The following is a 27,532-nucleotide window of genomic DNA, read 5'->3' as shown; positions in this document are numbered from 1 at the left end:
TTTAAATTCGACTTGTGTTAAGAAAGGCAGAGGTAGACCTAGGAAGACTTGGGCTTATTGTATTAAAAATGATCTTAATTTACTAGAACTAAATGAAAATATGACACTAAATAGGACGCAATGGAGAAAAAGGATTCATGTAGCCGACCCCACGTAGTGGGATTAAGGCTTTGTTGTTGTTGTTGTTGTTGTATTGTTATATTAGTCATGAATTATGCATTTTCATCATGATCTTATCGATTTTTTAATCCTAAGAACATGCACTTTATGCACATGCAATTAAACTAATATATAATCACAAGAAAAGAAGCACATTAAAAAGAATAGATGGTCAATTTTATGGAAAAGATACTTTAACAAAAAGAACATTTTAAAGGATGGGTGGTCTTCTGCAACAATGAATGCACTTAATTGAGCTTGTAAAAAATGAGTATATTAAGAAGAAGTGGGTTTACATTAGAAAGAATGGGCTGAGAAATGATTTTATTAAAACAATGATACTGGTTGCACCCACCGAAGACAAAAAAGAGAAAAGAAGACATTGGTTGTTTTGACATGTAAGTGATATAACAACGACAATAGATGCATCAATAAGGAGATTATATTGAATTAATTTTAACAATTAGGTGCCCCGCAGCGGGTGGTGTGTGCTGCGACGGCGGGTTGCAAATACAGTTAACCACCCTTGCAACACTCATCCTAAAGAAATAGAAGAGGATTCATAAGCCATCTCAAAGAGCTATTGATGATGATTTCATCTATAAAGTCTGCACATAAAGTTAGATCTGATAAAATTTTCCATTCATTGTTACAAACCTGTGCTGAAGTTTGAAAAATTGGGAAGGCAAAGCAAAGTTTTCAGGATTGCTTATTCAACTGTAAACTAGCTTTATGAGTATTTACAAAGTTTATCAATTATTGGCACGAGCAACAGCTTAACTATAAAATATTTACAAAATTAATTCTTAAGCTGTTAAAAAAATGCTTTTTGAAACAGTCAGGAAAAGATCCAAAAGTTAAAATGTACCTTGACGGCAATAGCATACCAATCATTGGGGAGGTTAAGTGTAATTATATCCTTGGTCTCATCACCATAGGCTAAATACCCAAAAATCCCAAAGCTAATATATACCGTTATTATAGCCATAAATGCCACAACAAGCACCCAACGAAACTTTTTTCTATCGGCCATTGATGCCTCCAGTGGCAAAGTCATGCTAAAGCCATCAAAGCAGAAGACAGCCACACCCGCTGCAAAAGGTAAACCCCAAGTCCCATTGAAGGCAGTCCTTTGCCAAGAAAATCTGTCAAACATTTGAATTTCCTCTTTGATAACAATAGCCATTGCAAGGACATTGCAACCATCTGCAAAGGCACTAAATGGAGCAATGGAAGAAAGAGAGCGGATAAAGGAAAGGAATAGCTCAAATGGGAGGAGTAGAAAGAAAATGAAGATAGTAGGTGGTACTGAAGACTCGTTGGTTTTGGTGAACAAGGAGGAGAGATTCTGGCCAATGAAGACTAAATAGGCAACGGCACTCCCTGCTTGTGAGGTGAGTACGAGAAACTCAGTAAGGAATCGACCTGCTGTTCCGAATGCTTTTGCGCCAAGATCCCCATAACTTTGAATGGTCGTTGCATCACTAATTTCTTCATCATCACTTTCTTCTAATCTATCTCTGCATTGAATCTACAAAAATAAGGAAAATGGCTTATTTTATATCAGGGAAAATGTGGTGATCTACAAACTACAATCCCGTTGATTTCAGGATGAAAAACGCAAGATGTTACAAAATTCCCATAAAAATGGCAATAAGACAGCTGAAAGGTCAGCATGCTTCTTGAGACTTCGACATCATAATGATAACAGTATATATTATACTAAGGGATTACTATCACCAGAAGCACGCCAACACCGATGAATCGCTACACCATTAAACAGGTTCCATTAGATAAAATAAAGAAACAACAAGAGCAGGTTCTTGTATACTAGTAGAAATATTTGCTTTGGAAGAACAGTTCAAATTAATTGTTTAGGAAAGTTAAAAAAAAAAGCAGATAGAAATACAAAGCAGCTTTGACCTAAAAATATGCAGAAAAATCAATGTCGTTCTGTACAGAATGCAGGAGTGAAGTGTTAGGGCAATTTTTTTACAAATGCACAATGAAAATATCGCTGTTGATTTCAACTGATCTGTTGTAAGAATGGAGTCCTATAATTTCTTCCACCATGAAACATTTGTATGAAATATCTATCGCTTCAAATCTATCAGGAAACAAAATGAATCGACACGTGAAATCCGAAGAATTCCCCAAGGCAGAGAAACGGAAAATGAGAAATCGAGTGAAGGGGAATTACTGACGAGTAGGAGCATGCAAAAGAAGGTAGAGGCGCCGGCAATAGCAACGCCGATGGTTCCGGCGAGCCATCCGGCAATGCGGAATGCGTAGGGAAGACCAAGCACACCCGTCCCCACAATTGACACCACGATGTTGCCGAGCGTCTGCGCCCACGTTGCTCCGCCTATTCTCCGGTGGCTCGTCGGCGACAGATCATCCAATAGCGGGGCCGTGGATGACGAGCCTCCTGTGGTCGCCATGAACCACAGAAAGCTCGGCCAGATCTCAGGAGAACGAGAATGGATTGCAGGACGGTGTCGTCGCAGTGCGGCCGTATTCTTGTTAAGTTGATTGGCGATGCACTTGTCTGTGTTGCGCAGAGTAAAGTCACTTTGAATGAATTAACTACTCAAATATCGCACGTGAGAACAAATGGTCTTCCGGCGGTTTGTCGAAGTAGCTGTGTTTTGTCAGGAAGGAGGTATTTTCAATTCTAGTGATATATTTTATGATTTAATGTTCATTATTTGGTGATTTTGTTTTTTAATTTTATTTTTGAGTGAATTTTATTCTGAGTTTTCATGTGGTAAGTTGGTTTTTTTTTTCATTAAAATTAAGCATGACCCTATATTTTCCCTAAAAAAATTAATATTCATTATTAAAAAAAATTCTAATTATATGTAAAAGATTATAATTGTCATACATGTAACTAAGGGTCCGTTTGAGGCAGTTTGTGCGTTTCAGGATAAGTTGCTTATCCTGAAATGCGGCCTGCGGGCCGGGCCGGCCGCAGGGGTCGACCCGCGGCTTGCGTTTAATATAAAAACTCAAACGCAATTTCGGATAAGCTGGCGAAACGCGCGAACCAAACGGTACGGCGGCGTTTTGAAAATGCCGCCCGCACTTATGAACTACCCCAAACAGACCCTAAAAAAGAAGAGAGTATTAGATAAAGATCTACTTGAAAAAATATAAATATTTATTTCTTCTTCTTGTTAGTCATTCAATATAATTTTCTGATTACATATCTTTTTTATTAATTAAAATTTTTGGATAACCCTAATGTTAAATGAAATTGCTAAATTTTCATTTTTTTTTATTTCTTAGCTACTTTAATATTTATCATTACAACTTTTTTGTCGAAAAAGTTCATACTTGAACAAATATGTCTGCTATGTTATTATTTGTAGAAGTATGCCTCAATATTCAATTTGGATGAAATATGTCTTGTCATGGTAATGGAGGGTGAAATCCTTGAAGACAATGTAAATGTTAGAAAGAAATAGTTGCTCAAACATCATACTTCCAAGCAACAATTATGAGAGCTATGCTAAAGCATATTCATGATTAAATTCTTAATGTTAGAAAGCTATAGTAGCTTAAATAATCTCTTTTCTAAACATTATTAAATTCTCAATATATTTAAAAAAGATGCTATGTCTAATATCTCAAGTCATAAACTGCTATTTTTTAGCATTTAATAATGATTTGTGTAGCAACTATTAACTTTTAGTGGATTTGCTTTGCTTGTTGCTGGCCTTTATTAATATTACTCAAGGTGAGTTGAATCCATTCAGATTATTTTGTTGATCAAGATCCATTCAATATTACGGTGTATAAGCCCTCTCTTTCAATGATTTTATTTTACCTTATGATATGTTAATAATCTATCCCAAAGATAAGCTTTCGACTTGATAGACCAACCTCTAATGATCAACCAACACATTTTTTTCCTACATGATACATCCAATACATTATACATTTTTTGACCTGTTGGCCAGTTAGCGATTGGTTGGCAATATGACAACCTATAGTTCACTCCACCACCTGCTTGCATGCACACATATGTTGTCTTTTCACACTTGAGTTAACAACACAAAGTTTGTATGCCAGTGAACAGGACCTATCAACATCCATCGATTAATCAATATGCTTATTCACTGAATTGTTATATTTACTAGTATTGTCGATAATATGGGCACCCCTCCCATGAGCTGTGATGGGAAGGAGGATAAAATCATCATAAATCTACATACTTAGGCTCCTTCTAATTTATTCAAGCTGTTAACTCCATCTATCACCATCTCTTTTGAAGTCTGTCATTGTTTTTTTCTTTCTCTAATTCATTTCCATTTAAAAATAATAGAAAGAAAACTTGGAAAGTGGTTTTGTTGCCCTTTTTTAAATTAATTAATGACCACATCTTTGATCACATTATCTAATCAAATAAAAATAATTGATTTAAAAAAAAAACATGACTTACTTTTTTGAAAATAACCATCAAACACAATCAAATAAAATTTGTGGAGAGATGACCCTACAAATAACCATCGACCATAATCGAACACCACTTATTGGTCTCCATCGACCACCATCGAGCATCACTACCTGTTGTCACTCTTTTTGCCACCATTATAGTCTAAATATGGTTATTGTGTCTTATATATATATATATATATATATATTTATGTATAATGACAAGTGAAAATTTTTATGTAATATTGCTACCCTATTTTTTATTTTATGAGAGAAAGGTGAACTCTTATACTTACAAACACATAGTGGATTACATTGATTGGGATAGGCGTCAAAGTTTTTTATCTTCTAAAGTTATTTAATATAAAAATCTTGGTGCAATTCATGCTATTTTTTTTTTTTATCTGTGCATGTGATGAATTTTTGTGCGATGCTTGGATATTAAATTATCAGTCTAGCACCATGAATTTTCTAGCACGCAACATTTAGGCAACGTCTTTGAGAAATGAAGTCTCGTTTAAAGAAGCTTGCATTTCTTCAATAGTTAAAAGACACAATAAACAGGCTTCTTGTTCTATTGCTTTCCACTCCAAGGCACATTCTCGATATCTAAGACAACAAACTTTAATTTCATTTTCCAATGATATACATCACTCAGCTAGAAGATTAACCTCATTTGCATCGCTTGAAGAATTTTTACGAAAATAGAGTCTCAAAATGGGATACTCCGACTTTTACGTAAGACTTGACAATCGACGATGATGAATAATAGAGACGCATAATTACCTCAAAATCCACCAAGTAAGTGTACACAGTAATAACCCCCCTACATACTGAAGCTCTTCCTTAGGGAAGCTATCCTTCTTGACATTGTAGCTCTGCACATCCATCTCGTGTAGTCAAGCCTAGTGATAAACTTATAACATTTGTGGAAAATTTAGCTCGACCTCATGAAATCTATGATGGCTTGTGACAAATAGTTCAAGAAGAGTTTCCTATAAGGTACAAAAATTATTTTAATGCTTGACATAATTTTCAATAGTTTTCTCTACTGACTAAGATTACCCTTCAACACCCAATTCCAATAAGATCAAGGTTCCAAGCATTGATTCTTATTATCAAACATTTGACATCATGCACATAAAATGAGCTTCTAATGCACTTCTTTGTTAAGCTTTTCATGCTACTCTTGAAGACCAACCATGTACACGGATTTATTCATTCTTGGAATGAATCATTCATATATTTGATGAGTTTTCTAAATTATTGATTTTTTTTGTTTTTTTTTAATAAACTCATAGCATCATCTTATATATATATATACTTGATGTCACATAAGCGGGGTGTTCATTTAAAGATACGGAGCTAAGCTTATTTTCCCGACATCCAGGACAACCCATCGGATCTCCTGGTATGTGCCACGAGCACGAAACCAGGACCGGTACCGATTTGGCCCTACCTAGGACATTCAACGTGAGTTGATATTAGCTCTAACTTCAAGTGTGTTTTATGTCCATTTTGATAATTCAGAGTCTTATAAGGTCAAGTGTAGTTGTTGAGATCTCCCTAACACATTTTGGGAATATTCAAGCTCGAATCGATTTTTACCACCGCGAGGGTCTTGGGCGTCCGTCTGCACCAAGACCCTAGTTTTAAACTCCGCAAATGTACACTTTTGAGTTATGTGGTCGTTTTCTAGAAATTCATAACTTTTCATGGTTTTTGGATCTGTGAAGGCCTTCGTATGATCATTTAGGCTAAGGGTTTGGGATGCTATGTTTGTGTCGTGCTTTGGAATGCTCATTGGAGACAAATCCCATGATGAATGGCCATTAAAAAATATTTCTTCTTGAAGTTATGGGGTCAAGTTTTAGTCACATGTGGTTTCCCTTAGCTTTTAGATTGAGAAAATTCTCTGTCAGGCACTCCCAATGTAAATCAGGGTTTTCGGGGATAAACCAGCTCCTCAGTGCCAGTCCCTGACACCTAAAATGCCTTCATGGGTGTTTAAAACCAAGCGCATGGAAGTCTCATGCCAGCTTTTGGCCCACAGGTAATAATGTTAGACGCTTAGGCTCCCAAAAATGCTCAAAATAGCTTGTTTTCTCGAGAGACGGAAAGTAGGGTCCACTCTAGTGGCGACTAAGAAAGCAAGGGCAATTTTTCAATATGTGTAGGTGAATATTAACATCGATCCTACTCCCTACCTAAAGGTCCTCAGGCTAGGAGATACTATCCTATTATCCCACTTTCTTTATCACAATAAGTGCTTCACATCATTGCTTTTAACCCCAAAATGTCTGACATATAGCATCGCTCGATGATCCATATACCATCATATCTCAAATATCCCCAATCGCCCACAAGGGTATGAATACCATATCCAAGACTCATGCCCTTAAGCATTGGGTTTTAGTGTAGGTTAAATGGTAACTGGAATTTATCATTAGTGTTATGAGTTACAGGGGCTCAAATCACATCTTGGCGAGTCCTTCAATTTTTGTGGATTATTTCCTCAACAAATTGTAATAAGCTCAAATTTCCTCTAAAAATATCCAAAATCTTGTAAAGGTATTTGGGGTGTGACCCTGAACAACTTTAGAATCTCCTGAATCATTTTAAGTTCACTTGGCCTTATTAATTGCATTAGGAGTCTTGTCATGTTTTAACTGTGCTCAGTTTGGTCTTGATGTCTTAATTAGCCCACAAGTAAAGACACGTGGTTACCCTTTTTAATGTCAGTTTAAGAATTACTTGGGCAAGCACTTATATAGGTATATTTGATCATTAAGGAATTTTACATTTTTCTCTCTTGATTCAGCTTAAGCTTGAAGTGTTTTAAAGTTTTTATCATCATTTAAGTTTTCTTCTTTAATCATGTTCAAATGATATTAAATCAAACCAAGTTCACTATCAAGCTCTTAAAAACATAGGGGTAAACTTGTAATTTTGAAAATATTTTATAAAGTACGTTTAATCTTTATTAAAGGATTAAATTATACTTAACCATTGATTTGGGGTTCCATATTAGTGAATTAATGATCTCCTAACTCAGACCCCTCGCTCTTGGATCATCCATATTCATTCTTTCTTTATATGACCAATAATTTTAAATAATTATAATTTTACCCTTTCTAGAAAAAGTTGTGAGTAGGTTACTACCCTCACTTGCCCATTTGTTTCAATCATCTCACTGGATTAATCATCATAAATCTTACTCATTTTCCCTTTGGTTTAGCCTAAAAAATTAGTTAAAGTGTAAAATTTCAAAATTACCATTTACCTCTAGGGTTTATACCCCATGACTCTTATATTTGAATTCAAAAGGTCATAAAACCACACTGACCTCTTACTCGTAGACTAATTAAGACATCAGAGGAGAATTTGTATTTTTCTGAGATTTAATTATTTTTCTATAATTAGTTAAACCCATAATTATGAATTTCCAATGGTAATAAATTTGATAATCCAAAACATGTCCTCTGACCTTAGAAAAATTTTAAGTTGTTGTTAAAAGTTGAAGGGTTACTCAAACTTAAAGATTTTCTAAGTTTTATTTTAATTTTTATAAATTTTTAAATAGTTTTAATAAATAAATACATAGAAAATACATTTTTATTTCTCATTAATCTCTCTAACTTTAGTGAACTCAAAAGTTTGATTGTATAATTTTTTTATTTTTATTTCATTTTTTATAATTATTTTTGTCAATAATTTATAAAAATATAAGAAAATACATTTAAGTACTTAAAATATATTTTTAGATTCTTAAAAATTTATGAGAGCACTATAAAGTTATTGCTTCTAATCAAGAAAAATTTTCTAAGATTTTGAAGTATATTTGTGTTTTTGTAATTTTTAATTACTTTTAATTTAAAAAAAAAACATAAAAAATAATTTTTTTTAATTTTACTTTTATTATTTTTTTAAGTGCCTCTGACTTTAATGAGTTCATTAAACATGATTTCATAATTTTTTTATTTAAATTTTATCTTTTATATTTTTTAAGGCAATAAATTGTAAAGAAATAAAAAATACACTTAGTTACTCAAATATGTTTTTGTCTTTAAAAATTTTATGGGAGTTCTTTAAAGTTATTTCCTTCATTTAGAGAGATTTTTCTTTTTTTTTTTAAATATGTTTATATTTTTGCAATTTTTAGTCATTTTAAAAGAGAAAAAAGATAGAAAATTACACTTTTAATTTTAAAATTAAATTTTATTTTTTCTAAGTGCCTCTGGCTCAGTGGACTCATTAGAATTGATTTTGTATTTTTTTTTATTATTTTTTATTTTTAGAAATATTTTTAGTTTATAAAAGTGATTATCATGAAAATTCAAACTTTTAGGGTTATGGATGTTCTCTGACTTTCAAAAAATCAAAACACACTCCTAATCACACGATAAACATGCCTTAAAATTTTCAATCTATGGTGACTAATATTTAAATAATTAGGGTTGAAATAAAATTTAGGGTGTTTAAATAATTAAAAATCATACACTGAATACATATTTTCAAATCTAGGTTCATTAGATGCTCCTTTATTCACTGAGCACGGGGGCATTTCTTTTACTTTTCTTATTTTTCTACACCAAGATATGATTTTTTAAGGTTATATTTCATTTTATGATTTTAATAGAAAAAAAAATTCTGATTTTTCTATTTAACCACGTGGGTGCCAACGCAAACTCCACAGCTTTGAAGATCCCACGCGTCATCCCGCTATTGGCTGCACTTTCCACACAGACGCTGACTCGGCTCACGGTTCATGTGTCGTTCTCTCGTCCACCTCAATCCGAGCACTTTGTTCTGAGTTGTGAGTACACGCAAATAGGCAATATCCGTTCATCGTCCCAAATGAGCCCTAATCCGAGAATCGTCCACACTCAAACAGTAAGTTCTCTCAAGACACTTAACAAATTCAATGGGTTTGTTCCTACACCTTCATCTAAGTGAGACAAATAGATCTATATGGCTAGGTGGATATGAATTGTTCATTTCTTTCACAAAAGACTAAATCGAGGCAAAAATGGAATTTTTCAAGCCATACCCTTGCCCAAGAAGTGAGGCCTCAATTGGGTTGGTTGATAAGGTTCGTTTTGACACAGCGAACCTCCTCTAAGTGTTAATTTGCTCTATGGATGGGCCTAGGTATGGCCTAGACCAAATTATGGATCAGTTTTGGTCTTGGACTAAGTTAGGGGGAATCAGGAGAGGGAGATTTCAATTGAAGAGGTGCTTTTGAGGTAAGGGGAAGCATTTAGAACAATCAATTTGGGGTTTTGGTGAAGTTTGTGGAATGGCCAAAAAATCCCTAGATTTTAGTAGAGAAATTAGGGTTTTGTGGATGGTTTAAGGGCTTAAGAATGATGGAGATGAGCTTTGTAAGAGTGTAAGAATAGCGTTGAGTGATTTTGGCAGATTTTTCCCCAAGGTTTGTGCATGTCCCTATTTGGTCGTGAGGGGGGTCGTTTTTAAAGGCTTAACCATAGAGCTTAATTGGCCAAGCTAAGAGGTCCAAGGTGACACTTATGTGAAGGGCAGAGAAGCACCAATGTTCAATGAGAGTGAGCCACATTGGATGAACTCAATTTTGGGTTTTAGCTATGTGTTGGCTCTCGGGTTTGGGTGACTCCCCATAGTGGCTAAGGCTGGTGGAAGTCAGATGGATTAGAGTGGCTAAGTCCCCATTCAAGAGATTATGGCTAAATCATGGTTAGAAAAGAATCACGAAAGAGGCTAAAGACCATGGAGGAATCATTAAAGCACCCCCTCCTTTTTCCATCTTTTGTATGGTGGACTTTTAATGGCTTGCATGGCTCACATGTGGCTTGGAGAAGGCTTCATGGCTTGCATGTGGCTTGGGCAATTTCATGAGGAGAGATTTTAGGATTTTAGGTAATTTGTGGGGTGTCACAATGAAGCCAAAAAAAGGTAATTTCAATCATGGACTTTAGGACATAGACTTTGATTTTAATCAAATGGATGATGGGATTATTCATGTCATGATGATTGGGCTTTTGGGTTAAAATGAGTTGAAAGTTGAACTTGGCTTGGTGGGCTTTTAGGATGGGTCATAGGAAATTGATTTTGGTCTAGAAATTGAGCTTGAATTTGAGTTTTGAATTTAAATTTGATGGTGATTAAACTGTTCATGATGGGCTATGTGAAGTTGAATTTGGCATAATGATTCGATTTTGATGGATTTTGTACCTAGGGTGGACTTGGGTGGATTTGGATTTGAGCTTTGGTGATTTTGAATTAAGGCTTGAATATTTGTTGAGTTGGATTTTTTTTAAAATTTTGGTGGAAGGTGGGTCAATTTAGTGATTTTGGGAATTTTGCTGAAAATTATAATAATGAGTAATTTTGGTGATTTGGTATGGAAATTTTAGTGATTTGGGTAATTGGGACAGTTTTTGGGAATTTGAAGAAATTTTGGTAGTTTGAGAAATTTTGGATAAATTTGATAATCTGGGAGAGGTTAGGAAATTTTGGTGGAGAATTGGGTAATTGGGTGAGACATGTTAGTGAGAGGTATATGGGGTGAGTGATGGAGTGGCCAAGTCACCTAGGGGTTTTCCTAGGGCCTCATGGTCCTACGGGAATTCTTTATTGAACTTCATCATGTTGATCTTAGCCCTCTCAACCAAGTGCTAAGGGCTTGAGACCACCCATGTGAGACTTTATGAAAGAGCAAGAGGAGGCTCAAATTTCCTCTAGGATAATCAATAGAAAAAAAACCCTATGGCTAGATCCTAATCTCTAAGAGAAAAACTAGACCTCACAAAAAATGAGATCATCAGGTGGGTCGTGGTAAGTGGGTTAAATTTGTAATAACTAAAAAGTTAGTTGTGTTCATTTGAAACTAAAGCATTGAGCAAGAGAATTTGGCTTGATTGGGGGGTCCCATAAAGTGATTGAGGGTAGTTTAAGTTAAATAGGTTAGCTTAATTAATATGGCACATGGGATGTGTAAAAAATGGCTCCAAGAGCTCTTAGGAGGGCTCCTAAAGCATTAAATTTGATTATAGGGTTCAATGATCTCAAGGGCAGCATAAGAATAGTTTGGTCCTAGAAGAGGATTTGGTTTCTAGTTCCTATTGACCTAACCATGCTTGTCTTAACTTTAATTGAATGAATTAATGATAAAATTGAGTTCATCTTGAACCAAAGAGGGGAGATATGTCTTTGGTTATAAATTGGGGTTTAGTCATAAACTAATCTTCAGGGAAGTCAATTAAGAGAATTCATAATCATGGATCCTAAAATATAAGAATAGGCTAGAGATTAAGATGTGTCGATCTCATTTAAAATGAGTTCAACACTTCAATTATCCTCTTTTATCCTATGCCCCCAACTTTTGTGAACTTCCATGCAAAGCTAACACTCCCACAATTTTTTTCTCGCTATGTGTAATGTTTTTAATAAAGCGACAAACCTTAATGAATGTGCTCGTGAGAGAAAACTTATGGGGTATTGAAGAGTCGTTGGCTTCAACATTGCAATCTTAACTAGTCGATCTTCATTGATTTTCATGCATGATCTTAGCAGTGGAGAGAGCCAATGAGAGAACCTTCTCAATGAGAATAACAAAGCATTACCATTAGAGTGGAGTGTGGTGATTTAATACTTTCCTCTCAGCTCACATTAACATTTGCAACATTAACAAGTAACGACTTCAAGAAATTATGCATCTTTTCTAGGTATTCAAGACAAATTTTCTAAGCTTAATCAATGTTCCACTAAATAGGTCCTAATCACACTTCTAAATCATTACAAATTGTAGACATAGTCCAGGTCAAGTATACGTTAAGTGCTATCTTGTCAATACCAAGCATAAACCATGCCTTCTTTATTAACTCGAACATCTCTTTGACCTCCTTGAGCTCCACACTTGCATCATGGAAGTTAAAGATGAATTAGAATATGGAAAAACAAAGGTGGATGTTAAATGGCAAAGTCAACAACCTAATAATTAAGAAGCTTTAATGGGGGAATCAATTGGGTTCTCATCACATGAGGGAGAGGATTATGTTGTAAAGAACACACTGAGGTTTGTAGTTATTGTTACTGTCAATGGATTTGATATCGCCAGAGTGAACCACCTTGTGAAGTCTTGCCATGGATGATTTGAGGCTGTTAAGTGGGATAAAATGATGGTAGATCAAGCTGGTATCAAATATCTTTAGTTGCCACCATTTCCATTAGTGTCATTATTGTTTTTCCTTAAATTTTGATGGTTTTAGCTGCTAAATAGCTCTAATATGAAGATTATCTCCACCCTCTTCCTAACTTGAAAAAATATCAATTTATGATGTGAAAAATCAAGACAAAACGATAAAAGAAAGGATTTTAATATAAATATTCGATCAACTGGCTAACAAGTGTGAGAATTATGGTTTTGTGCGGAGGATGATGCTCTACTTGGAAATGCCCATTTGTCATTGAAAAATATTCTCAGAGGTCATGATACACTGCTTAAGCTAACAAATATCAATGGAAGCGGCTCAGATGTGCCCTCTACCAAGGACTATTACATAGTTGATTTTGTTGTTGAAAACTATCAAGCATGTGTTGGGGATGGAAGAAAATACCATGAGTAAACTAAAAATGATATATCTGATATATTATTGAGTTTGAGGTGCTATAAATATAAATATGTAAGTTTGAATGTTGGATATATAAATTCAAATATTTGAAGTGATATGTATGTATATTTCCTGAATAATTATAGGCATGGGTTAAGTAGACCAGAGATCCAACTTAAAATTCATACCAAAACCTAAAAAAGTTTAAAGATGCGAAGGGTCCATACAATTCTAGCTGGGAATATTAATTGAAAGTCCATACAAAATTGTTGTAATTTTGACTTAACCAAAAATCAAATCACCATTTTGAGTTCAAGTTAGATTTATGACATACTAAAAAATAATTAAGTTTCTATGTAAAAATGAAATATGATCAAATTTCTCACATATTATTCAAATTTGAGTGAGCTCAAATTCAACTTAGAGAGAAAGACAATAATTTGAAGAATCCTCAACCAACAAAATCTGACTCCCATCAAATAGGGCCGGCTCAACTAGAACCAGCCCGGTTCATCCGGTAGCCTGGTTTCAATTTCCCGCCCACGCTGAAAAGAACAAAATCTCGTTCCTTCCACACTTCACTCGAGCGGCGAAAATGGGGGATTGGATTTGAATCGGCAGAGGAGAAAGCTGTCCTAGCGGTCACCATGAACAACTACCATGTATACGAGGCCATCGGCCGCGGCAAGCACTCTGTGAGCTTCTTACTATCTCCCTCTCTGCCTTAATCTTTGATTTTGTCCTAGGGTTTCTTTCAGACAACTGATCCTTGCTCAAATTGAAATGTATGATCATAAGACTGTTTATAAGGGAAGAATGAAGAAATCGATTGAGTATTATGCCATCAAAAGCGTCGACAAATCACAGAGGTCGAAGATCCTCCATGAAGTGAGCAAATTTTCTAATTGCAACTTGATTAGGTTTATTATGATTATTTTATTTGCGTTTTGTGTTTCAAACATTGTAAAGAATAACGCGGGGAGGGAATACAGTCTAAACTTGCTTGGATGAATCGTCAAAACGTAGGTTGTGGAATGAAACATGGATTAAGGAAATATATCTGGGGACGAATTTATCTATGAAAAGCGTTCTTCTGATTTACTTTATTTATTTATTTTTTATTTTTTATTCTAATCAGTTTTTCTATGTTGTCTATAGGTGAAGATGTTTCATGATTTGGACCATCCAAATATTTTAAAATTCTATTCTTGGTGAGAAATTATTTAGGCTGAGAGTTCCAGCATTTTTGTGTTCTGTATTGTGACCTTTGAATTAAGCATTTACAAGTTTTCTTTGGATGGCTTTGCTTCAGGTATGAAAGCTCGGCTCACCTTTGGTTGATACTGGAATACTGCGTTGGTAGAGATCTCATGAGTTTACTGAAGGAGGTATGCGGCTGAAGTTAATTTGTCCATTTAATTACTTGGTTTTTCTAGATTGCATGCGAACTTTCTTGCTTTCTGTTTTTAATCATCGCACACTTTTGAAACTGAGTTAAAACCTTCAACTAAATTTAAGGCTGTTTTGTTTATTTAAGAATCTTGTCTAAAATTGGAGGATTGCTACAATAATTTTGTGCGATAAAAGAGTATTGTCAATATTTATAGATATATTTTGTGAAGCTGCAATTAAACTGGTCATGTTGTATGGAATTGCATATTGGGTCAAGAAATTCTCTTTTAGTCTAAGTGCTGTTAAAATTGGAATATTTAGATGGGTGTATTATAAAAATATGATGGATAAATTGAGAAATAAACTTATTAGAGTGGCATTAAAAGTAGCACTCGTTTGAATATAATGCAGCTGAGAAATAGTGGTGGTTTCTGCCCGTATAATCGAATACAAGAAATCCTACAATATGATGAGTGGATATAATCAAGGTGAGAATTTTAGAAGAAAAATGAGCAGGGTCTAGGTAAATTGGGTAAGAGTTGTGCAAAAAAAAATAGATTAGTAGATTTGACATATTTGTCATATTATGCACTCAAGAAGAATGCATAGATTAGGATTCATATAGTTGACACTAAATAGTAGTGATGAGGTTTATGATGATGATAACAATGAACTTGAATGTAAACTAGGAATTAAGGGTGACGAAAATGAGATATCATATAATTAATTGTTCTATCAAACAAAAAATTAGCTGGTATTTATAGGATGGTGTATCAAAATCAATTTTGTTCTATAATTTTATCTCAAATTACATAAATGCAAATCACTCGTGCATATTGAATGTTTTGATCAATTAGTATGCCAAAAGCTCTAAACGTATTATTAATGTAGAGGCTAGTCTTAGGGTCTATTTGCGATAGCTGTAGCTTATTGAATAATCTGCTGATAAGCTGATTAAAAATAATCTTGTGATAATCTAGGTGCGCTGACTATTACAAATTATTATTTTTTTGGAAAAGTCATACCTTTGCCAAAAAGCTGTCACCGCAATTAGATATGTGCGGTGTGAAAAACTGGTTTTAGCATTTTGAAAACGCACAAGCTGCCAAATTTCAGTTTACCCAAATAAGTCAGGTGTGTTTTCAAAACGCCACTGCACCAAATAAACTGCCTCAAACGGGCCCTTAATGAATTATTTTCATTAAGTTATGACATCAACAATTGTATTAAAATTTGATTTGTGGTAGACTTTTTATTTACTATTAATTAATTATGGACATGGTGGATCTCATGCTTCATTAATATTTAGATATTAAAAATTTTATTGCGTCTAATAATAAGTGGAGATAATTTATTTAGTATATTTTATTTCAACATGTACAAAATTTATAAGATACTTGGAAAGCATCTAATAGATAAAACTATCAAATTAAGGAATATAATTTGAAAATAATTATAATTGTCTGTGGATTGATGAGTCGACTGTAGGAATCCCGTGAATGAGGTAGAATCAAAAGAAAAAAAGAAATAGGGCATTAGTCTTGATGAGTACAATTCTTAGTTGGTGAAAATTATGCAATAATTTTATACTCTTCCTCAAGAAAATGAGTGGATATCTTCCATTCCAAGTATGCATGATAACTTTTGAAAGATTGCTTCCGATAATCCTTTTACAAAGTATCTATCAACTTCAATATGCTTTGTACATTCTTATTGAATGAGTTCTTTTTGCAATATTAATGACTGAATTGGCATGATAATAGAGCATGTTGGATGTAATTGACCTATAAACTTAATTAGGAAGGATTTTATTTTCTTCACTCAAAATATATTTTAATATTCATTTATTTCCTTCATGTGACATTTCTTAGTTTTCCTGGTTTCCTAATTTTATGGGATTCCTAATTTAAAGAAATTCCAGTTTCCTAATTTGTGGGCTGGTATGCCAGCTAATCTATTATTTATAGCTTGATGTAATTCATTATCGAGTAAGAAAAAACTTTCTCAATCTTTTCACATAGTATCACAGCTCAAACAATCTTCAGTTCGCATCAGAGGCCGGTTCTCCATCTCAATCATCCTCTAAATCTCTCAGGTTGAAGAAGTGCCGAGGCGTCCTTCGCGTCTCTAGTGACGGCTGCATCCTTGAAAGGTGCATATTGCATTAAAGATAAAAAGAAGTACAAAAAAGTACAAAAAGCAGGTCCTCCGCCCTGTGCAAACAACACCCTATTTTCATAGAGAATGGCAAAAGGTTCTGACGATTCAAGGACCGTATCAAAAGAAAAACTATGTAAAAGAGCCATTTGCGCACAAAAATGGGCAGCCCGATGCTTCCTCATCACTGTGAACTACGATGGATCTATAAATTGCTCTGGTGTTGTTTTCAACGCACAAGCCGTCTCCTCTTATACACATGGGTGACATGGGCCATTGTGTCATCTCCTTGCATATGCTTGAGATCACAGTGCTCTTTTGTTCTACCTTTTTGCTCGACTAAAATGCTTTGTTCCGTCCTTCGTCTCTTACCCTCGACCAAATTGTAGCCGTTTATCGTTCTTCTCTTTCACTCAACCCATAAAACTCCATCCTAACTATTCGAGCAGATCACAAAATTGAATTTCAAGTTTGATTTGTATAATATATATAATCTAATATAAGGGCATTGTTCAAAATTGACCAATCTATATACTTTATTAAGGAGGATTTTATTTTTTTCACTCAAAATATCTTTTAATCTTTATTATTTTCCTTTATTATATAGTTCCAATTTTTTGCTGATTTCTTAATTTTATTGGATTACTAATTTAAAGGAATTTCGATTTCCTAATTTGTGGATGGGTATGCCAATCACTGTTATGTATAGTAGGGTGTAATTCATTTTTGAGTAAGAAATAGAAATCTTTCTCAGAATTTTCACTAGATTTTCATAGATGCTTATGGGTTCTTTTTATTTAATTATTAAATTATTCAGGATGATTTTTATCACATTTTTCCTTTTACTTATCTGAGTTATGTAGTTGCCATTAAATAGTTTAATATCCTGAAATTGACCTTCAGTCAGCAATAGAACATATATAATTTGTATCTGCGTAAGCTTAAAATGCTAAATTTTCCCCATTTTTTAATATAATTTTGTTATCTGGGGCATTGGCTTAAGATGCTATTCTTTAGGATTGTCTTTGAATTTAATTACTATGTCAATAGTTTATTCATTGTTACGTTTATAATATGTTTTTATTGATATCCATTGATGTAGCGAAGGTTGTCCTTGATGCCAATTTGATGAATGTCCTTTGTTTTGGTTTTTTTTCTTCTCTTCATTTGTAAACTACCAATTTTTAAAAGCCTAAATAAAAAACAGACATTTCTTTTTATGAAGGAAAGGCATAAGCCTTAAAATTGGATTGCGACGTAGACCTTGAACAATATAAAAAAATTATAAATTTAAAGATAATACATAAATATGACATAGACTATCAATACATAATTAAAAAAAAAAACCCTAAACCCCATATGAATATAAAAGAATATTTGAAACAAATGGAAAATAAAATCATTTACAAAGACAATAAAAGCAACAAACAAGAAAAATGAAACAAGTGAAAAAATCAGTATAAAAAAAGTGAAAGAAAATATGTTTAACAGAAAATAAAAAAAAATTAAAAGAAAAAAAACCAATATTTTAAAGTATCTCTCTTTTGCCATTTGATTGAACCATCAAATTCAAACTCTAATTTAACTACAAAGATTGCATTTCTTCATCCATGGTAAGCACCCACTCCCTTAAATCTTCAACTTGAGTGGCCTTCTCATTGCACTCTGGTTCACTACTATCATTTAGTAACAAATAGTGTAAAGAAGGAGAATATCTGTGTACGTGTCGTGCCACTCTGCTGTATTTTTTAACTTTTGTAGCAGGTGATTGAGGAACTTCCAGTGCTCCTTCTAGTTGAGCACTTGTTATGTCTCCATCTTCCTGATCACCAGTATCATCTATGTCCACATATCTGGATTCTTCTGTAAGCTTCAAGACTATTCCATTCGACAACTTGATTTCAACATCACCATTTCCTACTATACTGCAGACCTTATTTTCTTCTAAATAAATCTTTCCTAGATCACTCTGAGTGTAATTTTTAAATACCTATGTATTGGGGAAAACTTGAAAAGCAACACCTGAATCCACTTTCTAGGATTCATTAACTATGGATAAAAGTAGGGAGTCATTTTGGATTTTACCAGTGGAGACATTAGCAGAGTAACTACTTTCCTTCCTCCATAACTAGCTTTTCTTGGAGCTTTACTGTTCTTGAAACACTCCTCTCGCCGCAGTTCCAATATTATCCTCCGCTTGACTTGGACTTTCTTTTTTTGGACTTGGATCTGCCTCTGCCTCTGCCTCTGCCTGTATTCCTGCTCAGATTTCTTCCCTTGTGATCAACATCCAACACCGAACCTGAAAATTCATCATTTGTAGCTTTTCTTCGAATTTTTCCATTTAACATCAGACCCACGATGTCATAAAAGTTCAACTTTGAAGTCTCTGAAGAATTACTCACCGTCGTTACCAAACCATTCCAACTATCCGATATTGAACATAGTATCATCAACACTCTGATATCTTGATCAAACTTGATCCCCATGGAACACAACTGACTCTTCACAGTGTTGAAGTTATTGAGATGCTCTGCCACTGAACTACCTTCTATCATCTTCATATTGAATAATTTCTTTATCAGAAAAATTTTATTGGAAGCAGAATGTTTTTCATACATTTTGACCAGTGCCACCGTGAGATCCACCAGAGTTTCTCATTCACAAGTTTGAACGCAACATATGAGGAAAGTGTCAACTTGATCAAACCCAATGTCGTTTGATCCAACACTTCCCATTCCTCTATAGACATAGATTAAGGCTTCTTTGTGATTGCTTGTAGTGACAAGTATAGTTTTTTTTGATACAACAAATATCCCACATGCATCTTCCAGAATGCGAAGTTCATCTCATTGAACTTCTCCATCTTGAACTTGTTTCTTCGGTCACTGCTCTTACTCGAAACAAACCCCGCTCTGATACCAGTTTATAAGAATCACAAAACGAACAATTCCCAACTTTACCAGGGCTTAGGATCAATGAGAAATTAAACTACACTGCAAAATAATGGGATCATACCAATTCCATAAAAACAGAACAAATATTAAAATATAAGCACAATCAAAGCAACAAAAAACACACGAGAATTTACGTGGAAAAACCTGAAACGGAAAAAAATCATGGAGACACTACCAGAAATTTTCAAAATGAAATTCAGAAGGTTTTACGAAGAGCTCACACAAGTTTTCTCTCCACACATACATAAAACTTACAGGACTTGCTCTATAATCTTTTATCTCTTGTTTAACTAAAAAATCATGTCGAGTCACCAAAATCCGCCTCTTTGACACTCCTCTCCTTCACCAGAATGCTTATCGAAGAATACTAAGAGAAGATACACCAAACCCTTCATTGCGTCGCTCAAAATCGAGATAAAAAACCAATTATCGACACAAACTGCTCCTAACACATAGGCGCCTGAACTTGGCGCCTATGCGCCAAGTTTTTGGGAAATAGACGCCTTTATGGGCATATATGCGCTCAAAATAGGCCCATAGACCTCAGCTTCTCAGTTTAAGCAGCACCCAAGTGGGCGCTTAAGCGCCCACAACCCAGTGCATAGGCGCCGGGTGCTCTGTCCCGCTTCTCACCCAGTCAGTCTTCACTCATAACGTATGAATGAAACAAATATTATCTAAAATGATTTAGGATGGTTTAGAATCTAAGATGTAATACGACAATCTTAGATAGGATGCATACTCAAAAACAAAATCATAGCTTATCAACTATTAACTTTTGCAATTGGCCTCTTGTAATGTAAATCCAACAAACACAAATCTTTTATTCAAATATTAATATTAATATACAAACTATTTCAGTAACCGTCAATATTCCCACGACAATATGGAATCCAACATGCATCACATTTGATAAGATTCTAATCACTACGTACACCTTGGCCACTTAATAAATTATTAGTATATATAATTATGAAAGTCATCCAAAAAGAAGATTTCACATCATAAAATTCACCCAAAAATAAGATTCACATCTTATGTTGGCAAGGAGACTCGTCCTAGAATGTAATCATCAAAACACGTGAGGCGCTCTAAGGAAATACAACTAGACATGCACAAAAATTGAATAAACTGAAAGTTTGTGGGTCATAAAAGGTCCAAAATAAGAAATTCCTTGACGTCCTCTGTGAGCTAGTATTTCACTTTTCAATTAACTTGCATTTAAACAATATGAATCAACTTTAACATTCATTATATCTGTATGAATTCATCCATAAAAGCAAAACCAAGATGCAACGACTAGAGGCAGTCCCAATTATTTCAATAATTAGCATTTCCTCAGAGTGAGATTCTAGAACTATATCAATCAACGATTTTTCTTCTCCTGTGATTTTAGCGATTAACTTTTCTAGGTTTCAGGGGCCATATTATTCAACCTTATCAACTTTTCCCTTAAGGCTTTGGCAAATTGTGACTATAGTTTCATATTTGCTTTATAAATCCTTTTAAATGGTCCCCAAAGTTCTTTCCCTTTTTATTTGAAAATAAAATTAAAAATTTGAAGCAGCAATGCAATACATAAGAACTTAAATCTTGCTCTTTTTTTTAGAAGTTGTGTAAAAGTACTTTATTGAATCACGGAAATGCTTGTATTTTAGTTTGCTTTGTAATGATAAATTATTGCATTGCAGCGGTCATATTGAAAGTAAAACCAAACTTCAACACTTAAAAATGAAACCATGTAAAAGTTACTTACCTCTCTAAAAAAAAAATTCACACATTTTTATGGAAATAAATTTTAGGAGCTTTAGGATTCTTAAAATAATGATGTTGGGAGTATGGACGAATTAATTTGTTTTAAGTTTATAGAACAAGCTTTTGAAAGGGAAGCTGACGGTGTGAGTCTCAATCATCACCATCATCATTGTATTGTTTCTCACATTTATTTCACATGCACAGCTGCATGTTTTTTGGATTCTTATTCCCTTATTTTCTGGTTTGTCATCTTTCCATCACTAATGGGCCAAACCCATGAAATTTAACAAATACTTCACTCCCAATAACATCCCCAAAGGCTGAAAACAATGATACACCTCTCAGAACTTCTGACGAGATTTTTAACTTTTAATTGTATTGCTTTTTTCGGAGTTTGAAAGGTTTGCCTTTCTGCTGAATAGTTGCTAGCTTTAGAGGTGCAATATTTACGTACTGTCTCATTTGTAAATTTCTGGCTCGTTTGAGGCTTTTTCACTATGTTCTTATCTTTAAGCTAGCATTTATATTAACCACTTCTCGCTTTTCATTCCCTTTCTATATATTGGACTTATGTTTGGGCGACACATAAGGTTTGAGCATGCACAGTGCTTGATTTAGAGTTTTTTTTTCTTTCTATATATATTGGACTTTCTGTCTCGTGCAGTTAGTAACATTCACTGTATTTTTATTCGTGTGCACTTGAACTAATTTATGTTAGGCTTACCATAGTTGTTATTATCATTTAAACAACACAATGCAACAATAATAACTGGAGGAGCTTTTTTTTTCTAAGGATGGGCGACTTCCCGAAGACTCAATACATGACTTAGCTCATGATATCGTCAAGGCTCTACAGTAATTCCTATCATGCCTTCAAACATGCTATTATAACTGTTTGTTTTTGTTATGACTTCATATTTGCTAATGTTGTTCATATCGAACATAACCATTTTTAGGTTTCTTCACTCAAAAGGAATAATTTACTGCGATTTAAAGCCATCAAACATTTTACTAGATGAGAATGGACATATGAAGGTGTTTTTCTCTTTTTTGACTTGATCATATGATAATTTTTTATTTTCAGCGTGAAATTGGCAATTATTTAATATTGTATTCTGTTGCCTCATCTCAATTGCAGCTTTGTGATTTTGGTTTGGCAACAAGGCTAAGTGAAATAGAGAAGAATTCTCATGACATGGTTGGTTTCTATTCACATTGACTATACAGTTGACAAATTCTAGATTATGCACAACATTTACGTGAAGTGTTCCTGATGTTGTTAAAGAATTTGTATTTTGTAATTTGGTGCTACAGGTCAAGCGAGGCACACCTTGCTATATGGCTCCAGAGCTATTTAAGGATGGGGGAGTGAATTCTTATGCATCTGATTTCTGGGCGCTAGGTTGTGTTTTGTATGAGTGCTTTGCTGGAAGGCCTCCTTTCATAGGAAATGAATTTACAAAGTTAGCAAAATCCATTCTCTTAGATTCTACTCCAGACCTTCCCAATAACCCGTCAAATGCTTTTGTGGATTTGGTTAATAGTTTGCTAATTAAAAATCCAGCAGAAAGGTTAAACTGGGCTGAACTTTGCGAACATAGGTTTTGGCGAACGAAGTTCACTTCTGTTTTTCTACCTCCTCAACCTGCTTTCAGTAACATGCTTCATTTATTTGCTAAACCATTGCTTACTGAAAGAAATGGTGAAAGACCTTCGCAACAAAGCACACCTACAAAAGGCCGAGAAAGCAATGCAAGTGATGGAAGTTCTTCTAGAAGGAAAAAGATATTTGAGACACCTCCTAAAAATGCTAACTTCACTCGGAAAGTCCAAGCTAAAGCTGCTGATGCAGTTATTGAAGATAAGCGAAAAGTGGTCGAACATTCTGGAAAGGATGTCAATATTCTTAGACTTTCAAGGTTGGCCAAAATGAACCTTCAAAGAGAGAATGAAAAGGAAAACTACAGGATTCCTCTTGCTAGAGAATGTGAAAATAATGCTGATGTGAAGATTGACAACACTGACATGGAACTTGATTTTAGTGAAATCCCGGAGGATGATCCGTCTGATGAAACTGATGCTTCAGAGAGTCCTGCTATTTGTCTCAGTGAAAAACCTACCATAGATAATTCCATTCCGGATACTGTAGCAACAGAGAATGACATAAGCCAACAAGCTGCAGCTAGTGATGGTCATGTGATGCCTGAAGGCTCAAAGAAACCTGAGAAAGATGCTCATTCTGAAAAAAATGAAATTGGTGCTACTCCTTCTACCGTCTATCTTCAAAGAACCGGTCATCGGTCTAGAGCAGCTTCTGAAGCTGACCCCGATACAGAGTCATCTAGAATATCTAGTAATATCTTTCAAGTATTTTGGCATCCGACAGACCACTCAGTCAAACCTGTGATGCCCAGCCGCAAGAGCAGCAAAACTTCAGATGCAATCCCGTCTCTTCCTTTTGGTGCTGTAACATCATCTGAGTACGTTAAGTTGCTGCCTGAACAGCTAAGCGCGCTTAATACTCAAATAATTCATGGTCTCAGTGGGAGCCCTCAAATTTCAGAGAAAGTTATCAGATACTTAGAAATATTAAGTTCAAATTCTGATGCGGCTAACCTAATAATGAACGGGGCAATAATGCCGTCACTTGTAAAGATGCTGAGACATCCGAAGTCCTCCGTCCTCCGTGTGCAGATTGCTTCGGTGGTAGGTTTATTTATTCGCCACTCCACTTACATTGAAACTGAGTTGGCTAGTTCTGGTATTATCGATGCTCTCGTCCATGGCTTAAGGGATAAACAAGACAAAGTGAGGAGGTTCTCTATGGCTGCATTGGGAGAGCTGCTGTTCTACATTTCCACACTGAATTATACTGTCGGGAAAGATAACTGTGCTAGTGAATCCCCATCAAAGGACAAAAAATCATCTAGTTGGCAGGTCAGTTTTGTTAAAGCCTTCTGTGATCTTTCTTTGGTCCATTCCTCTTGTATCTTAGGGAATGTGAATCAAACTGGATAATGAAAGTCAGGCCAGATACACTCATGATCAAAGTCATTTTCAATCTAAATCCTTATGCCTGTGATTGAGAGCCAACTGCATATTTCTACAAACTAGGTTTTTCTTCTATCTAATGTGAAACTAAACTCATTACACCCATGTTATTTAACAATCTTCCTCTCATCTGTGAGCTCTAATATTGACTATCATGCCTTCTCAAACAAAGTTTTTTGGGCTCAATGAGCATTATGCACCAAGAGTCCACTTAACTATTGGGAATCTATTGCTGATTTACTTTCTCTTGAACCTTGCTCAATCATGATAGGAGCCAAAACTCATGAGAGATTCTAACCACACGAGCCTACTAAATTCCATTTGAAGCTTGGGTTTTTATACCATTAATTATCATGAATTACAACAACAACAACAAAACCTTTATCCCACTAAGTGGGGTCGGCTACATGAATCCTTTTTATCTATTGCGTCCTATTTAGTGTCATATTTTCATTTAACTCTAATAAATTCAAATCAATTTTTATACAATAAGCCCAATTTATCCTAGGTCTACCTCTGCATTTCTTAACATAAGTCGAATCTAAAACATCTATTCTTCTAATCTAATCATTAGATGGTCGATGTTTAATGAATTAAAGGGACCAAAATTGGGTAAACAAGCTAAAGGTTAAGGGTATTTTAAACCAAAACCTTAAACTTATTAGTGAAAACTTTACTGCTCAGTTTTCAATATCAGCATATTTGTCACATATTTGATATTTGAACTATTCCGATACTTTCTCATGCGTTAGCGCTTTGTTACATGTAACCTATTTTTGAATGAATTCATATGCCATCTTGTTTTGTGGTAAAAATTAATCTTATTACTGTGTTATTCTTAAGTCCCATAAAATTTCATTTTGATTAACACATAATCTATTGCAATATGGATTTTTTTTAAAGAAACCATGATTTCTAGAAGGATGCTTGTATTTTGAAATCCTTGATGAAAATCATGACTAGGCAACATTCCAGGATACAGGGCTCTATTAGCATGCTAGCACATGGTTGGTGCTAGGTTTCTTTGACAATGTCATGACCTGGCTCGGAGTGGACAAACTATTTGATGAAAAAATAAATTTTTCAGTTACCATCTTACTTAATGATGATTTAATAAATTAATAGAGCCAGTACCAAAATAAATTTAAATTAACTTAAAATAAACAATTATAAATGTACTTACTTTCTCTATGTTGACCACTTGATCTATATAGTATATACATTATCCATTCTTTCACTCATTTTGTAACTGAAAATTTAAACGTGAAATTATTACTTTAAAATATAGTGGGCTATTAACAAGCTAGTTGTTGAATTATTTTTTGGGATGTAGGATCCCGTATTGTTCGTGATACCACACAACCTGGTATAAGATCCAGAAATCCTAAAACAGAAAGAGAGTCCATTTTTTCAGAGAGCTCCCCTTTTCTTGGGTGGTTCTCGGGTGGAATCAAAAGAATCCCCTCTCTCCCCACCTCAACATGGGAGAAGGGATTTAATTGAGGATAAAACTTCTGCCATGGGGACAACTCAATGTCGGTGATGTGATGAGTGTCCTTTGTCTCGAGCAACCAGTTTTGCATCGAAAATTGTTGAATGTATTTATTATTGATCAGACGTTACTTCCAGCTGGATCAGAGCACTTCAGACGATTGAAGATGATGTGGCCTTTTTGGTGAGCGGATCTATTAAAAAATAATGATAATAAAGAGGGACTGGTTTCGATTCTTTAAGTAAGAAGGCCTGGGTCTGTGACCCGATATTCGAATATACATTTAGGCTGCATTTGGGACAGCTTATTTGCAACAGTGGCGTTTTCAAAACGTCACTGTCTGTTTGAAAATCGCGTTTGCAGGGCTTATTAGAAAACTCAATTTTCATTTTTGTATTAGACGGGGATCGTGCCCCGCGATCCGCGTTTAATAGTGTCGAAAGACAACTATATGCCCTCTTTCCTCTGCCTCTCCGCGATCCGCGAAATCCTCCCCTCTCTTTCGTCTGCCGCCGCAATCCGCGACATCCTCCCCTCCTTTTCGTCTGCCCTAGCGTAGCTCGTTGCAAGCGATATCGACGAGACATCGAGGTCCTCTTCACGGCTTCCTTCTTCTGTCCTAAAGTTCGCAGCAAGCGGAGACATCGTCGCCGACTCCGCACAGCGATCCGCGTCTCCCTCCGACAATCGATCCTTGTATCTCTCCATCTCCGACAATCTTTCTCACAGGTAACCTTTGTTTTTTCTTCTCCTTGCTCCTCTGCCGCTCCTCTGCTCCAGTTTATACTTTTCGGTGGACACAACGATGTGCAATAAGGTTTATCCAGGACGGGGGCATTTTGGTCATTTATTCAGAATCAGCTGTTCTCAAAACTCACAAACCAAACAGACAAACAAATTTTCCAGATCAACTACTCATCACCAGATTATCAGGATAATCTGAATAAGCTGCAGCTGCCCCAAACAGACCCTTAGTTTCCTGATTCCCTTGGCCCTTCGATTGGACGCTTGCAATGCTTCACGAGAAGGATGAGGGAATGAAAAGAGGTTGTTTGCTAGTATGTTGATCCCCTGAGACTTTGAAGTTGAGGATAGTGTGGGCTCTGGAATTGGATCTTTTGTTACATATTGTTTGTCCTTATCGCTTATCCTACGAGGAATTAAATTATCTTTCTTCTCGTAATTTCGCCTTGGTTAAAGCGATGATTACTAAGTCGACAATGAGATCGCTGCTTGATGTCTTTGTACGAGCGATGGTACTGTCAGTGGAATGGAGAAAGCTTGGTCGTCTTATTGATATGGTGGAACACTTTCCAGAGGGAGATAAGAAAGACAATTCTTCCAATAGTTTGGAAGAGTCTTTTTGAGTGTTTGCCTCAGGCAGAGGTTCTGTGATCATTATTCTTTTTCCTGGGGAAGGCTTGCTTCATTTATACGCTTGTTTGTAGGGTGTCTGTCTTTTCTAAATTTTTTATTGTCTCTAGGTGGAGGAAATATATCTTCCTTTTTCCCTCTCCAGCTTTATATATATATATATATAT

At 35.0% G+C, this 27,532-nt stretch overlaps 2 protein-coding genes across 4 annotated transcripts in view; one reads left to right on the top strand and one right to left on the bottom strand.

Annotated features, from left to right (window-relative positions):
* The window catches only part of LOC110039558 (amino acid transporter ANT1-like), a 10,648-nt gene extending 7,908 nt beyond the window's left edge, over positions 1–2,740 (bottom strand). The window contains exons 1-2 of the mRNA XM_020744667.1: positions 2,364–2,740; positions 1,028–1,690 (exon numbers count right to left, since the gene is read on the bottom strand). Of these exons, the coding sequence (XP_020600326.1) occupies positions 1,028–1,690; positions 2,364–2,600 (900 nt within the window). The 5' untranslated portion in view covers positions 2,601–2,740. The remainder of the gene's footprint in view (positions 1–1,027; positions 1,691–2,363) is intronic.
* A 10,972-nt stretch (positions 2,741–13,712) lies between these two features.
* Positions 13,713–27,532, top strand: part of LOC110036009 (serine/threonine-protein kinase RUNKEL) — a 25,710-nt gene continuing 11,890 nt past the window's right edge. For all 3 annotated transcript variants that reach the window (XR_002295192.1, XM_020740364.1, XM_020740355.1), the window contains exons 1-8: positions 13,713–13,882; positions 13,986–14,075; positions 14,346–14,398; positions 14,500–14,575; positions 22,242–22,303; positions 22,405–22,483; positions 22,587–22,646; positions 22,763–24,385. Coding sequence is in view for 2 of the 3 variants with exons in the window: in XM_020740364.1 (XP_020596023.1) it covers positions 13,835–13,882; positions 13,986–14,075; positions 14,346–14,398; positions 14,500–14,575; positions 22,242–22,303; positions 22,405–22,483; positions 22,587–22,646; positions 22,763–24,385 (2,091 nt within the window). In the remaining variant the exon portion in view is untranslated. The remainder of the gene's footprint in view (positions 13,883–13,985; positions 14,076–14,345; positions 14,399–14,499; positions 14,576–22,241; positions 22,304–22,404; positions 22,484–22,586; positions 22,647–22,762; positions 24,386–27,532) is intronic.

The sequence above is a fragment of the Phalaenopsis equestris genome, unplaced genomic scaffold, assembly GCF_001263595.1.
Source record: "Phalaenopsis equestris unplaced genomic scaffold, ASM126359v1 Scaffold000002, whole genome shotgun sequence".
Taxonomy (NCBI): domain Eukaryota; kingdom Viridiplantae; phylum Streptophyta; class Magnoliopsida; order Asparagales; family Orchidaceae; genus Phalaenopsis; species Phalaenopsis equestris.
Note: the sequence above shows the minus strand (reverse complement) of the source record. Positions and strands in the feature narration are given on the sequence as shown.